The sequence below is a fragment of the Zootoca vivipara genome, chromosome 3, assembly GCF_963506605.1.
Source record: "Zootoca vivipara chromosome 3, rZooViv1.1, whole genome shotgun sequence".
Taxonomy (NCBI): domain Eukaryota; kingdom Metazoa; phylum Chordata; class Lepidosauria; order Squamata; family Lacertidae; genus Zootoca; species Zootoca vivipara.
Genome location: NC_083278.1, coordinates 58,595,951 through 58,609,226, shown reverse-complemented (window position 1 = coordinate 58,609,226; position 13,276 = coordinate 58,595,951). Strand labels below are relative to the sequence as shown.

At 39.9% G+C, this 13,276-nt stretch overlaps 1 protein-coding gene across 4 annotated transcripts in view; it reads right to left on the bottom strand.

The window, feature by feature from the left end:
• Nucleotides 1–13,276, bottom strand: part of PDE7B (phosphodiesterase 7B) — a 221,687-nt gene that overhangs the window by 66,728 nt on the left and 141,683 nt on the right. Inside the window, exon 1 of one of the 4 annotated variants that reach the window (XM_035108918.2) lies at nt 3,788–4,093. The exons of the other annotated variants lie outside the window; for them this stretch is intronic. Coding sequence (XP_034964809.2) covers nt 3,788–4,025 — 238 coding nt within the window. The 5' untranslated portion in view covers nt 4,026–4,093. Of the gene's footprint in view, nt 1–3,787; nt 4,094–13,276 lie in introns of those variants that run through there. 4 annotated transcript variants of the gene reach the window in all.

The following is a 13,276-nucleotide window of genomic DNA, read 5'->3' as shown; positions in this document are numbered from 1 at the left end:
TGTTCAGAGGAGTGTGATGTTGAATTATACCCTGTGGCTTTAAATGGGTTTTTAAAAATCTGTATACCATCCTATACCCATAGATCTCAGGGCACTTCACAACATAAAATATGACTGTACGCACTTTGGATTTATAGTAATGTAATTGGATAGATGCTGATCTTCTCTAATCTTGGTCTCAACACCTTGAAACACCTTTCTTTAGTTATTCCCCTTAACCCTGGGATTTTATGCCTGCAAACGTCAGAAGGCTGGCCACAATCTGCTGTGTTAAAATGGCAAAAGGATCCTTGCCTTTTCACAGATACAGATGTCACTGGAGGATAGGTAGGTTGGTGAGGAAAGATGTGCTGAGAGAATGAGAACAGCTGCTCAGATAATTGTTTAATGCTTTTCTTAAATAAGAAAACACCTCAAAAACAATCAATGTCTTCACAGGTCTGGATATTTCTCAGCCTGACCAACAGTAATCAATAAACAATGAAGGTGGTTCGCAAACTATACCAATTAATCATTGAATAATTTGTTGAAGGGATTTGATGGTTCTTGAGATATACCAGGAAAATGTTGGAAATGTGTCTGATATGATGCTAGTTTTCTAGATTCACAAACTAGGCATGGTGAATGCAATCTTTTCCCAGTAAGTGACTGAAACAAGGATGAAATTTGGTCATTAACCAGAGGCCCTTGGTTGCCCTTGGAAACTCCTGATTAATGTCACTTTTTAGATACCTTTCCCCACTGGTCCCTTTTCTGACATTTACTGAAACATATGTACACTATATACACATTTGTGTTTCCACAGAATACACTAACTGTACTTTTTATCACAGATACACATTCCTGGCAGACATACAAGAGCCATTAGGAGCCCTGGAGACAACCATGTTCTACTTAATTCACAGGGGGAGCTTTCCTCTAGCTATAGCAAGTAGATGGCAATATTGTTTTTCCTGTCTTAGTAGCTTTTCCAGTATTTTCCAGCCTCCCTTGCCCACAACATGTGGTCGGTACAGCATTACCTCATGCCTCTCTGCATAGTCCATTCCTCTGAATATTGAACTGCTAATTGCCCCACAAAACTTCAAAATCCCTTTCAATTTGCCCTATTCCCTTCCCAGCCAAAATGCTTTAGAAATCATGCATAGCCTGGTCTCTTTCCTTTACCCAAAATAACCTCTTTGGAAAGACTTCTAATTTAGTGTCCTTTTAATATAAATTGTTCCCAGCCTGCAAAATAAAGTATGTAGTGTTTTTTCTCTGGAGGCTGACATTATTTCCTCCTTTTACCATCCCTGCTTTATTAAAAATATGTTATAAAAGCCCAATATTTAATCCCCCCATGTTGATTACTAATGCTGAAACGCAGCTGCTTGGCTACAGCCACCGTCCTAGCCAATCATTCCCTCCACAGTCACCACAATATCATGTGGACCAGAAGTTATCCTGCCAAAAGCAATACATATACTCCTTAACTCAGCCTGTACCCTCCAAAGATACACTTTGTCTTTATGATTCAATCAGAAGTGTAGAAAAGTGACACTTTGTACTTGCTGCTTGTACAGTAAGCATGCAAAAGAAAGAAAGAAAGAAAGAAAGAAAGAAAGGGAAGAAGCTCCTCTGAATTTCCACAAACTTTCCAAAACTTGTATTAGTTTAGGGAAGTTTTTTTTTATGACTGATGTTTTAATGTATTTTTAATCTCCTGTTGGAAGCCAGCCAGATGGGCTGGGTGTAAGTAATAAATAATAATAATAATACTAATAATAATAATAATATCTAGAAATCCAAGATGAGATAGTGGCCCTGATTTATAAAGATATGCATAGGAATTTCTCTAGGAAGATGTACAGGACCACAATTCTTTTCTATGGTTTGAAAATGTGAACATAGACAAAGTTAGTACAGCAAGTAGAAAGTTAACCTAAGAATCATTGTTGTACTTTTCCCTTCCACCTGCCTATTTCCTATGGTGGCCTTTCCTATACTGCACTTTGAGATATTCACATTGATGAATAGGTTTTTTTTATTGCATTATCATAAGTGCAAGTTAGTACATCAAATGGTCAGTACAGAGTGTTTTTAAGTACCAGATACCCACTGTGCAAGGAAACCTAATGTGCATAAAAGTTCAGGCAGATAATCCTTATTCTAGGAATATAGACCAATCTGCTCATTTTTCTTTCTCAGCTTTCCAGTCTTAGGTTTGCCACACTTCAATATCAGTTTGCAATTTCTTTTTTTAAAAAAAGATCATCATGAAAATTAGGCAGCATATTAGTGGTAATTTCTCCTAGTATACACTTTTTATAAGCATTTTCCCCAATATAATGAATTTATGCTCAGAATTTTTTGTTGGAGTATTGTTTTCCAAAATTCAGAGAAGTGGGAATTTCAAAGGATAGCTATATTTCGATTCCCATATTGTTTCAGGAAATGTGAATTAGATAGGTTCACATTAAGCTGTGAAATGAACTGAATTTGTCCCCCATTCCTCCCTTATACATAAATATTAACAACTGAAAAGTTCAATCAAAACCCAGTGAAGTGTAATCAGCTTTGATACAAATAATCAAGACAAGAACTCTAACCCAAAGAATGTTACTGCCCTATTTTGAAGACAGACACAGAACAAATGTCTGAAAATGACTGATTATACTAAAAGTATCTTCTTGATCTTACCAAGATTTATGCTAAAAGAAATGGACCTATACTGACATTTTCATACTATCTGAAGATGCAGAGTAAATGAAGATCACAGTAACTGCCAGTATGAATATTTTGTCTAAATAACACAGATGTATTTTTGTTTACTTATTTGAATCACCATTTATAAATTATACTAAATGGCCTCCTAAAGTAACATTTTAAATAAGTCAAATATCATCAATCAGATTTAGCTGAAAACATGCAAGAGTTTAAACATTTAAAATATTTGCAAAACTTCACTAGCTAGGCACTAAAGGTGGCATCTTCAAAAGTTCACAAACTACTTTCAAAAAGTAACTTTGATTCCACTTCAAAGTTCAGTTTCAATTTTTACCCCACTCTTAAGTTCATGATAGCAAAAACATTTGTAAACAAGTCATAGAATTCAGGCAAAGTTAAGCACTTTAAACACCCCCTGATTTCATTGGAAAAACACTTTAGCACATTCATAAATGTACTGTGTTAAAATTAGTGGGTTTTGAAACTTTTGTCTATTTATTTAAAAATTATTATTTTCCTCACTCATTCCCTTTTTGCTGTAACATGTTGAACTTGGGCTGGAGGAGCCCTGAAGCTTTCAAAGCTGGCTTTCAAACCCACCAAGACTGCATCTATACAGTCCCCAAACTTAGGAAACATTTTTTTAGCATATTCATTAATACATGAAGAACTGTTAGGTTTTTTCATGGATGATTGCATTTAGGGAGTAAGACTCCAGCATACTGCTCCAAAATATTTAAGTAAATTAACAAGTTAGCACTAAATCACAATCTTGTTGCTCCTAGATGGCCACTCTGAACACATCTTCCCAGAAGCAAGTCCCAGTGAGTTCAAGGGGGCCTATTCCCAGCTAAATACAGAACTGCACCTTAAATACCTTTTAAAAAATCACAATTTTTTAAAAAATCACAATTTTTCTTCAGTATATTATCACATAAGCAACATTAAGCTCATGTACTACATATACATAATTCATTGGTAATAACAACACATTATGTAAAGTGCCAGCTTTGACTTTTCCAAGTCTATCAGAAACGTGGCTGCACAACAAAAGAACGGCAAAACATTTTCAGTTTACCTGGCAAAATATTTGGACCGTCGCTGCTGTCCAGAACGCTTCTCTGCTTTGTCCCCCGAAGCTCACTTTTTGATTTCCAAATGAGCTTTACCATTCTGAACATCTCAGGCAACTCCCAACCTAGGATCCCCTGCTGACGAAAGGGCAGGCTGCCCGTGGACAAGGGCATCAGATCTCCCTCAGTCCCCCACCGCCTACCCATGTCCGACACATTGAAAAACCTATTCAGCACAGGCATCCTCGGAAGACAAGGCTGCAGCTACTAGAGAGGGAAAACTCCTTAGGCTCCAGGAGAAAAAATATATATATATATATAAAACAAGCTGCACATCACTGACCCAGTGTACGGAGACGGTTCCTCTTAAGCTGGCAGCAGCCTTGTTACTCCTGAAGCTGAGATGGCCAAAACTCCCTGGAGAAATGTACCTTTCAAAGCTCCCCAGTCGGGAGTGTTCTGGAACTGTTCCTTCTCGGATACATGCAAATATTGTCCTTCTCGCCCTTTCCCTCCTCCTCTCTCAAGTTTTGAGCTAACTGCACTTGATTAATCCCAGTTTACTGCTGGAACTATAAAGGAGAATACAACCAAGGAGATATTTCTTTCCTTTCCCTTCCCTGTTTTACCCTCTGAGAGCTCTGACTATAAGCCACATGCAAACAAAAGTACTGGCAAATACACCCACAGGGGGGGGGGAATTATTTACCAGTTCTGCAATAATTAGGCACTATAATGTGAACTGTGGCTGGCTTGAAACACAAGAACTTTGTCAAGCTATGTTCTGTACTGAGGAACAGAGACAGACAGACAGAGAAAGCCTGAGTAGCCTAGCAAAGCCATCTGAAATTTACCTCGCTCTGGCTGGACCTGCCCTTAAGGCCATTTCCCCCGTTCTGCTAATGACTACCTTCTGGTGTCGATATTAAGAAGGCTGTATTTGAATTTATCTGCAAAATAACCCAATTAGCGTAAGCTTCCCAACCCCCCCCTTCCTCTTCCCAGTTGTTTGGTTTTCAATCTCAGCAAATCCGAGGAGCAGACTATTAAACAAGGCACTTTGTAACCTCAGCCGCCCTTCAGATGGACAGGAAATAACACTGATTCACATTCCAGAATGAACTGTGAATGAGATGAATCAGGAAAGCAGTGAGATCCAGAGATGGCGTAATATCTAACAGAACAGCTCTGGGTTTGTTCTGAATTTGATTTTGATTTTTTTTAAAAAAAAGAAAACTAATTATTAAAAGAGCGAAAGATGGTGGTCTTGGTAGACTATCAGGTGAAAAATCAAGCTGTTGAAATTAAACCCCAAATCTTTAGCTCCCTCACTGTACAGTTTGCCCTGACTGAAGCAGCAAGTTCATATGAGGACATCTGTTGGTGTGGGCTAATAGGTTATACAAAGAATTCAATAGTTCCTCATTATTCACCTTTGAAGACAACACCAAATACCTCCTTCTCGCTGCTCCTCAGGCCTTTGTGCCATCCACAGAAACAGAGGGCCCTTCATTTCAAGTGTTTTCAACAAACAGAGTGACTAATGTTTGTACCGATGTGCACAATTAAGTATGTTTTGGTGTACCTTAGAAGTGCCTTCTAATTCTTAAATACCTCATTTCTGCTCTCTCTCTTTAAAATTTACTTGCTTCTTTAAGAATAGCAGCTGTTCTATGCTACCGAAGCAGAAAACAACAAAATAAATCACCAACAAATTTATCATTACATGCCAAGTCAGAAGGAATTTTTTTTAAAAATCTGCAACAGAGAGCACAGAAAGCATGATAATTGTGGGTTGAGATTTGCACGGGGAAGACCCAAGTTTAAATCAACGCTCGTTATGAAGGACATTGATTGACTTTAGGCAGTGAAGTATCTCTTGACTTCTGTTCCTTCATATGGTTGATTGTGAGAATAAAGTAAGACAAACCCATGTATGCTACCCTGAGTTCCTTGGAGGAAAGGTGGGATACAGATGTTGTTGGTAGAGCTGCAATCCAGAACACTTACTAGGTTGTAAGCCCCACTGAAGACAGTAGGACTTAGATCAGAGTAAACACACATGGGGTTGCAGTGTTTAAGTAGTTAATACGTTTGCATGATGGCTAGGGAGACAATTATTTGAACTTCTCCACAAGAAAAGTTAGACAAGACACAGAAGATGATTTTTAAGAACATTGAAATCAGTTTGAGAGAGGTATTGCCTCCAAAGTGCACACACATATTTCTTTTGCTCACTGTCATCTCTGATATATTTTTTTCATGCTTTTCTACAAAAGCATATAAAACCTGTTTACTAGAGGCTAAAGTTATATGATTGTAGAAACCACTTTCAGGAGAGGAGCTATTCTTTTTTCCTTTTAAATTTCGAGTACTTCTGCACAGTTTTACAACAGACAAATTTTAATTTCAGCTTAATTTTTGTTTTCCTTCCAGCCTAAAATTAAGCATATTGTCCTTTTATAGAAAGGAAAATATACTTGCAGATAAACAGGATTTTCATTCTCAGAAGAAGAAGAAACAAGAGTGGGGTGAATTTTAACATCCTTAGGTTTTAAAAAACAGAACATACAAGGTTATCCTGCTGGTGCCAAAATCATCAGAAGCAACAGCATGATACTTCCACTGTCCTAAAATCCTTTGCCATGTTTACCTTATAGTGTTTCCACCTCAAACAGAAGACGGCTGTATTATTAAAGAGTTTCTCAAATGTTCTCCAATCTGCTGTGCTACAAAAATTATTTCTCTACTCTGCTGTCGTTATGGTAAGCGCTTCAATGTCAAAGTTGCACCAAGAGCAAAGTTCTTCTTAAGTATTATACCATTGTTGTTGCAATTATATTATTTTCCAGTAGTGGTTAGCACCAGGATATCCTGACCCTTAGAACAAAGGGGTTAAGAAGAAAGAAAACAATGACATTCTGTAGGATTCCAGATGCACTGATCCATTCATAAAAAAAACATGGCTGTAAGCCTGTTATATCCCAGACAGATAGAATTTCAGCTGTGTTATATATATGAATGACAGCATTAAAAACTCTGTCTGTTTCTGACCCACCTCCCACCCTCATCCCCCAGTCAGGTTAGCCCTGATAGACCTGTAACAATTTTACTTGCTGTGGTGCACTGAAATAAACCACCTGGCTTGGCCAGACACCCCTCACTTCTTCAAGCCGTAGTGTATGGGGGAGGCGGCAAAGTAACAATGGTGTCCCCCAGTGGGGGGTGGGGTTGAGGTTGAGGCAGCTTTGGGTTGTCAGCAGTAGCTCCACAGGTGTGTAGGTATGAATGAACTGTGAACTCCCCCAACCTAACTGACACCTTACTCTGCCACATCCTTATCCCAGTGAACAGCAGCAGCAGCAGCAGCACTGTTCCTGCCCCCTTCCCAATTCCTACTGTTGCTGACTTCTTCCCTGGTGAGACCCTGGTTTCTGGGTCCACCCAATGCTGCTGATTCAAGCATGTTGAATCAAGCATGTTGGTATCATGGTTGATACTACATGGTGATGAGGTATGTGAAGATGGTGGAAATCTCTCATATACTCTTCCCTACGATCGGAGCTGGCCAAAAGCTACACTTGGAGGACAAAAGCTGATCCGTGATGATTTCAGTGCAGGATGTGAGTGTGTCGCATGGTCCATGGCAGGAAGGCTGTGCAGGTTGACTGAAAACTGAAGAGATCTTTGATTGAAACTGCCATGTGAAAAGACCCTACCAAACAGCAGTAAAGTCAGCTATGTGGCTATTGCCTAACATGTGACCAGATCTCCATGAATGGAAGCACTTTTTTGAATGTTGTCTGTGAGCAGGAAGATATGAGTGGCTTCTGTGAGAAACCAGGAATATGAGCAGCTCATTTTTAAATACAAATAGGAAGAAAAATAACTCCATCCCTACTTTAGCATAATCATGGGAAGTCACATCTTTCTACACTACTTAGCCACTGATAACAATATTTTTAAAACCAGGGGCAGGGGGAAGCTTGAAATATCCAGACTCTCTGTATGACTATTGGACACTTTGAGAAGAAGCTCTGCTCTGCTGAATTTGCCACTCAAGCAACTAGAAACTATGCTAAGAAGATCCTGGAATTAATGAGAAGATGCTTCTATGATTGTTAAATTATCAGGGTCATCTGAACAACACAACCACCATTTTATTCCTAACAAATAGCTGTGCTCTGAGGTGAATTGTGCAAGTATTTCACATCTAGTATGAAAGAATGAGCAGTTATTATTCACATCACATTTTGAAATGGCTTAATCTTAAGAATTTCCACATGTTTGTGAACTTGCTTTTAATTTACTATGTGTCTGATGATAAAAGAAATATCTGCTGTGTATCTTGCCAGTCGGTTGTAGCCTACTAGAAAGCCATCAATAACCTAGTGTACTTATGTTCATTTTAGTTTCTGTCTCCCTCATCCATTTCCCTTTGAAAGGACAGGCAGGCTTTAAGCTGGCACCAAACTGTCTTTTTGGCTCTCAACTGCCTTGGCCTCCTGCCCCCCAACAGCTCTCCCACAACAAATTAGTCCAGACCCACAAAAGTTGTAATACAAATCCTTTGTCCTTCCACTCCAGTCATTTGCATTCCACTGTCCAGACACTATTCTTCAGTGATAACCTCCTGTTCTGCCATGTCAACAACTTAGTGATACCTCAGTCAGGGGTTTTGCCAAAGGTTCCATCAGAGTTTACCCACTGATACCTAAACAAATGAGCCCACTGTTACATATTCATTCTTTCTGTAACCCCAACACTGGGAATTGGGAATCTCCTGGGTCTTGTTGCAAAATGGTCAGTACATGCATGAGGACCTAGTGCTCAGATGGATAGGTTGGAGAGAGAAGAAACATAGAAGTATAATAAAACCACCTACAACTGCTTATTATTTTCTAGATTTATGTGTGGTTATTGCTAAAAAACCTATAATCATAGACCTGAGTAATCTTGAAGAAAGATGGATGGGCTGAATATGCCTTTTATATATAATTTTTGTCTTCTTCTTCTGTGCCATACCAGCAGCATATAAAGAGACTGACTGCAAACCAAAACACAAACTCTTGTTTAATATAGGACGACGAGCACTTTGCCTCTGGCATTTTGGCACATGGTGTGAACCCTGGTTTAACATTCTTTCCTAGAAAGCACTTTGCAGCAGGAGTAAATGGGGCATGAACATTGTAATAGTCAGAGGAAAGCAAATGAGGTACTTGTGTGCTTGTTTGCTTGGAAATGAGATAAGATGTCCCCATGATATGATATCTTCATTGTGCTTTTGGATTTTGAAAACAGAAATGAGGCAATGAAAAACACTGTTGCAGATAAAAACACATACAGATGAAGTTTTTAAATATTTGTGGACATGAAATCCCTAAATATGAAGAATATGAAGAATAAACTTAGTGCTTTCTCCAGTCGGCATATACTGGTATTTAGAACACGAGAATTTCATTGCTGAAAGAGGTCCAGTTAGTCCTCACTTTTGTTTCCAACAGTGCTCAGCTCCAAGTCAAGTCTAGCTAATGACAGCAATTCCTTATAAAGGGGCCCCCAACCTTTTACGGTCTGGGGGCACATCTGGAGAAATGGGGGGGGGCACATCATTGGAGAAATGTTGGCGGATATGGAGTTACCTGACCCCTGAGCCATCTGAAGGCAGCCTTGTATGGGGAAGTTTTCTTAATGTTTAATGTTTTATTATGTTTATATATATATTGGAAGCTGCCCAGTCAGATGAATGCAGTGGCGTAGCGTGGGTTGTCAGCACCCGGGGCAAGGCAAGTAATTTGTGCCCCCTAACCCATGGATTTTAGCACTCGAGTCTCTTCCACTAGATTAGATGGCCGGTGGGGCGCAACCAGCCACCAAGCCGCACGGCTCCGCCGCTGCCACCCCCCACCCCGATTGGCGCACGCCCCCCTCCCCAACCTGCCCCCACTTTGATTTGACCTTAAAAGCTGCCACTCAGAAACTAATCTTTTAACAAAAAAATAAAACCAGTGGGTTTACATATGCCTAACTCTGCATCAAACTGGAATATAAGCATCATGGATCTAATTCAGAAAGCTTTTAGATGGTACAACTATAGGTGAAGACCAGCAGCACAGCGTCAGTTGTAGGCCACTGGGATCCCCACCAAAGCAAAGCAGGACACGCTGAGCCGCCTGCACAGCCATGCAGAGAGGAGCGCAGCTGGCCAATGCGACCCTTGGTGGGCAGAGAGGAGCATTGGGCCACGTTGGGGGTGCCTGGTTCGCCCAGCCCTCCTGGCACCTGACACACTATGACCCTGGTGAAGACTATGATTATAAAGCTAAACACACTTCCTACAGTGCCCTATCTACCTCAGTGGTAATAATTCCACATGGTTATGTATTGATCTTTTACTCACTGTATCACTCTCTGCAAACTCCTGTACACAATTTGATACTCAAGTCATTGCATGGGGGTGAGGTGAGAAGAGAAAGCAAGTGAGCATTCATTTAAATGAACAGCACAGAAAATATGCTCATCAAATTTGCAGATGACACCAAACTGGGAGGGGTAGCCACTTACATCCACTGGATGAATGGGGTATAAATATATAAATAGAAATGGTAGTAAAATTATTATCATGGGACGTCCCTATTTTCATCGGAGAAATGTTGGAGGGTATGCACAGATACCCTAGGCGGGGAAAAGAAGACTAAGCAAAGTACTTAAACATATCCTAAAACACAGACAAAAAACAAACAAACCAAAAGATGCCCAATTAAAAATAAAATACAAATATTTGTAGGGACAAAGGGGGTGTCTGAGAACTCTGCAGTGCCCCTAAACCCCCAACAGAGCTGTATCTGAACATACACACACACCACAATCCTCAATTACAGCTACTACAGCCAAGTACAGCTAATTGTCATGGATGGACCTTTCCTTCATAAATACGAGCTGCTAGAAATTATCAGATAGTAAAAGCAATGTATCCTCCTCTTCTGTTTCTCAAACTTCTGTATAGGTAAGATATAAAGAGTGGACAGAACATTTTACATAGTTTAAATAATATGGAAGAAGGACTTGAAATTTACAACTAGTAGTTTACTTAAAGAGAACTATATGAAAATGTTCTCCAGAACAATTAGCAAAAATGTATAAACAAGAGATAACAAATGTTGGAAATATAAGGAAACAGAGGGCACTTTTTACCATATGTGGTGGCAATGTAAGGTTGTTAAAAGGTGTTGGGAAATGATATATAATGAATTGAAAAAAATGTTCAAAATAACCTTTGTCAAAAAGCCAGAAGCCTTCTTATTAGGTATTACAGGAGTGGATCTACCAAAAAAAATAAGACATTGTTTATGTATGCAACAACAGCCGCTTTAATACTATTAGCACAGTCACGGAAAGAAGAAGTTGTCCCTACAAAAGAAGACTGGCAAAATAAGTTAATGGAATACCGCATGCAGAAATGGCTAAATTAACTGGGAGAATAAGAAATCATGAGGACAATAAGTTTTTTTGATGTTGAGCTTCAGACCATATTTTGCGCTCTCCTATTTCACCCTCATTAAAAGGTTTTAAATTCCTCCTCACTTTCTGCCATCAAGGTTGTTGATATTTCTTCCGGCAATCTTAATACCAGCTTGGGATTCATCCAGTCCAGCCTTTCGCATGATGAATTCTGCACATAAGTTGCTTTCCCCTATAGATGCTAGGGGAAAGCAATAGGAAATAGCTATTTCCATCATGCTCGTGAGTCTCCCAGAGTCAGGAGCTAGTAACTTTGGAAGACAGTGCTGGGCAAGATGGTCTTTTGGAATGATCCAGAAAGGCAATTCTGATGTAATGACCCAAAAGGTTCCTTTAGCTTTAATAGCCATGTATTAGAGAGATGCAACTTAAGAGGGGAAAGCTCAGTGGTTTGCTCAGAAGCTTTTCTTTGCTATGTAACCTTCCAAAAAACACAAAAGAAGCTTCTTGGAACAGGGTGTCGTGTACCCAAATTTACTTGCAGACATACCTATGGTGATAATAGCAGTTGGGGGGGGGGAAATAGATTTTAAGGAAAAAACAAATGGCTGGGGGTTCCTTCCCATCTTTTCTCTTATGCAGATAGTCCCCTCTCCCAAGTGCCTTTGCAAAGGAAAGGAAGGTTCATGTTTTGTTATTTGCAGTGCATAGTGTAATGTGTAGTTTGCTCCTCAGGCAGGGTGGCTGAGAGCGACAGCCTATGGCTGGAGACTAGAGCTAGAAGTATACCAAGGCTGAAAATCTGCACGGGAGACAAGAGAAGAAAGTATACTAAGGCTGCAAACCTAACCCTGAATCCATGCTGTTGGAGCAGGTTATGATTGAGTGAATCTTGCCATCTCTTGGCTTCTATTGATGGTATGGAGTCTAAAAGCTGCTGCTGCAGCCATGAAAAGCACAGAAGACGAAGCCATTAGTGTAGCAATAGCTGGCACAAGACCTGAAACAGGCCATCACAGGGACCAGGCAAGAGTGAAGCAGGGTCATGGATCTGCTGCATCCTGGGCTCAACCATTCCCCAGAGAGAAATCTAATACATGCCCCTCTGCTGCATAAGTCAGATTTGGTGGCGAATCTGCTGCTCACCCCTTCCCAGTGCTTCTCAGGATTACTCTTCCTGGTGGGAATGAATCCCTAGTGATTAGTCACAACATGACTATGGCTCTCTCTCTGCACAACTTCAGTTTAGCGTTGGATTCCTACCGTACAACAAAGCTTCAAATTGCAGGATGTCAATAACATGAGGCAGTAAACCAGGGACTTTGGCCATTTGTAAACAACTGCCACTTGGAAGCCTCTTACTCTACCTCCCTCAGATACTACCGTGTGGTTGTTTTTTTTAGAGCAGGTAAGAGCACACACATTCTGCTTCTGTTTACATTTTTTTTACAGGCTTTATGTCAGGCAAGATAACATTGGCAGCTGCCTCTTGCCTTGTTTCAGGCTCTTTCAACCATAGGCGAGTTCATAGTCTAAGGTAATGTAATATGTAGGTCTTAAACGATCCTTTTCCTTTGGCTAAGCACATTTTCTTTTCCCAGCTGAGTCACAGGTGCTGAAGAGGTGCTTCACATGACATGGGCTTAGTCCTCCATTTATTACATAATAACAACTAATACTTTGGAAATGTTCCTGCTCATATATGCATTTTTATACAAAACTATTAATGTAGGAACTGTGCAGTACCCTCTGTAAAAATACACGGAGTGCCCTTTTTGCTGGAATACAACCACTGAAAAGTTTGGGATTGTTGAAGAGTACTGAAATGCCCAAAGACTAGTTTAAGAAAAACAGTATTAAACTGCCAGTCAACTGTAAGCAAAGGCTAGGATTTTGAAGCAAGGACACTATGTTCTCTGGGAAAAGCTCAAAATTAATAGAGCTTCCCTTACCCTATCACAAAACATGTTATAACTATTTCATCTAGGACTTAATCTCTTTAATTTATTCTCCTTTACAGCAGGGTTGTTAGT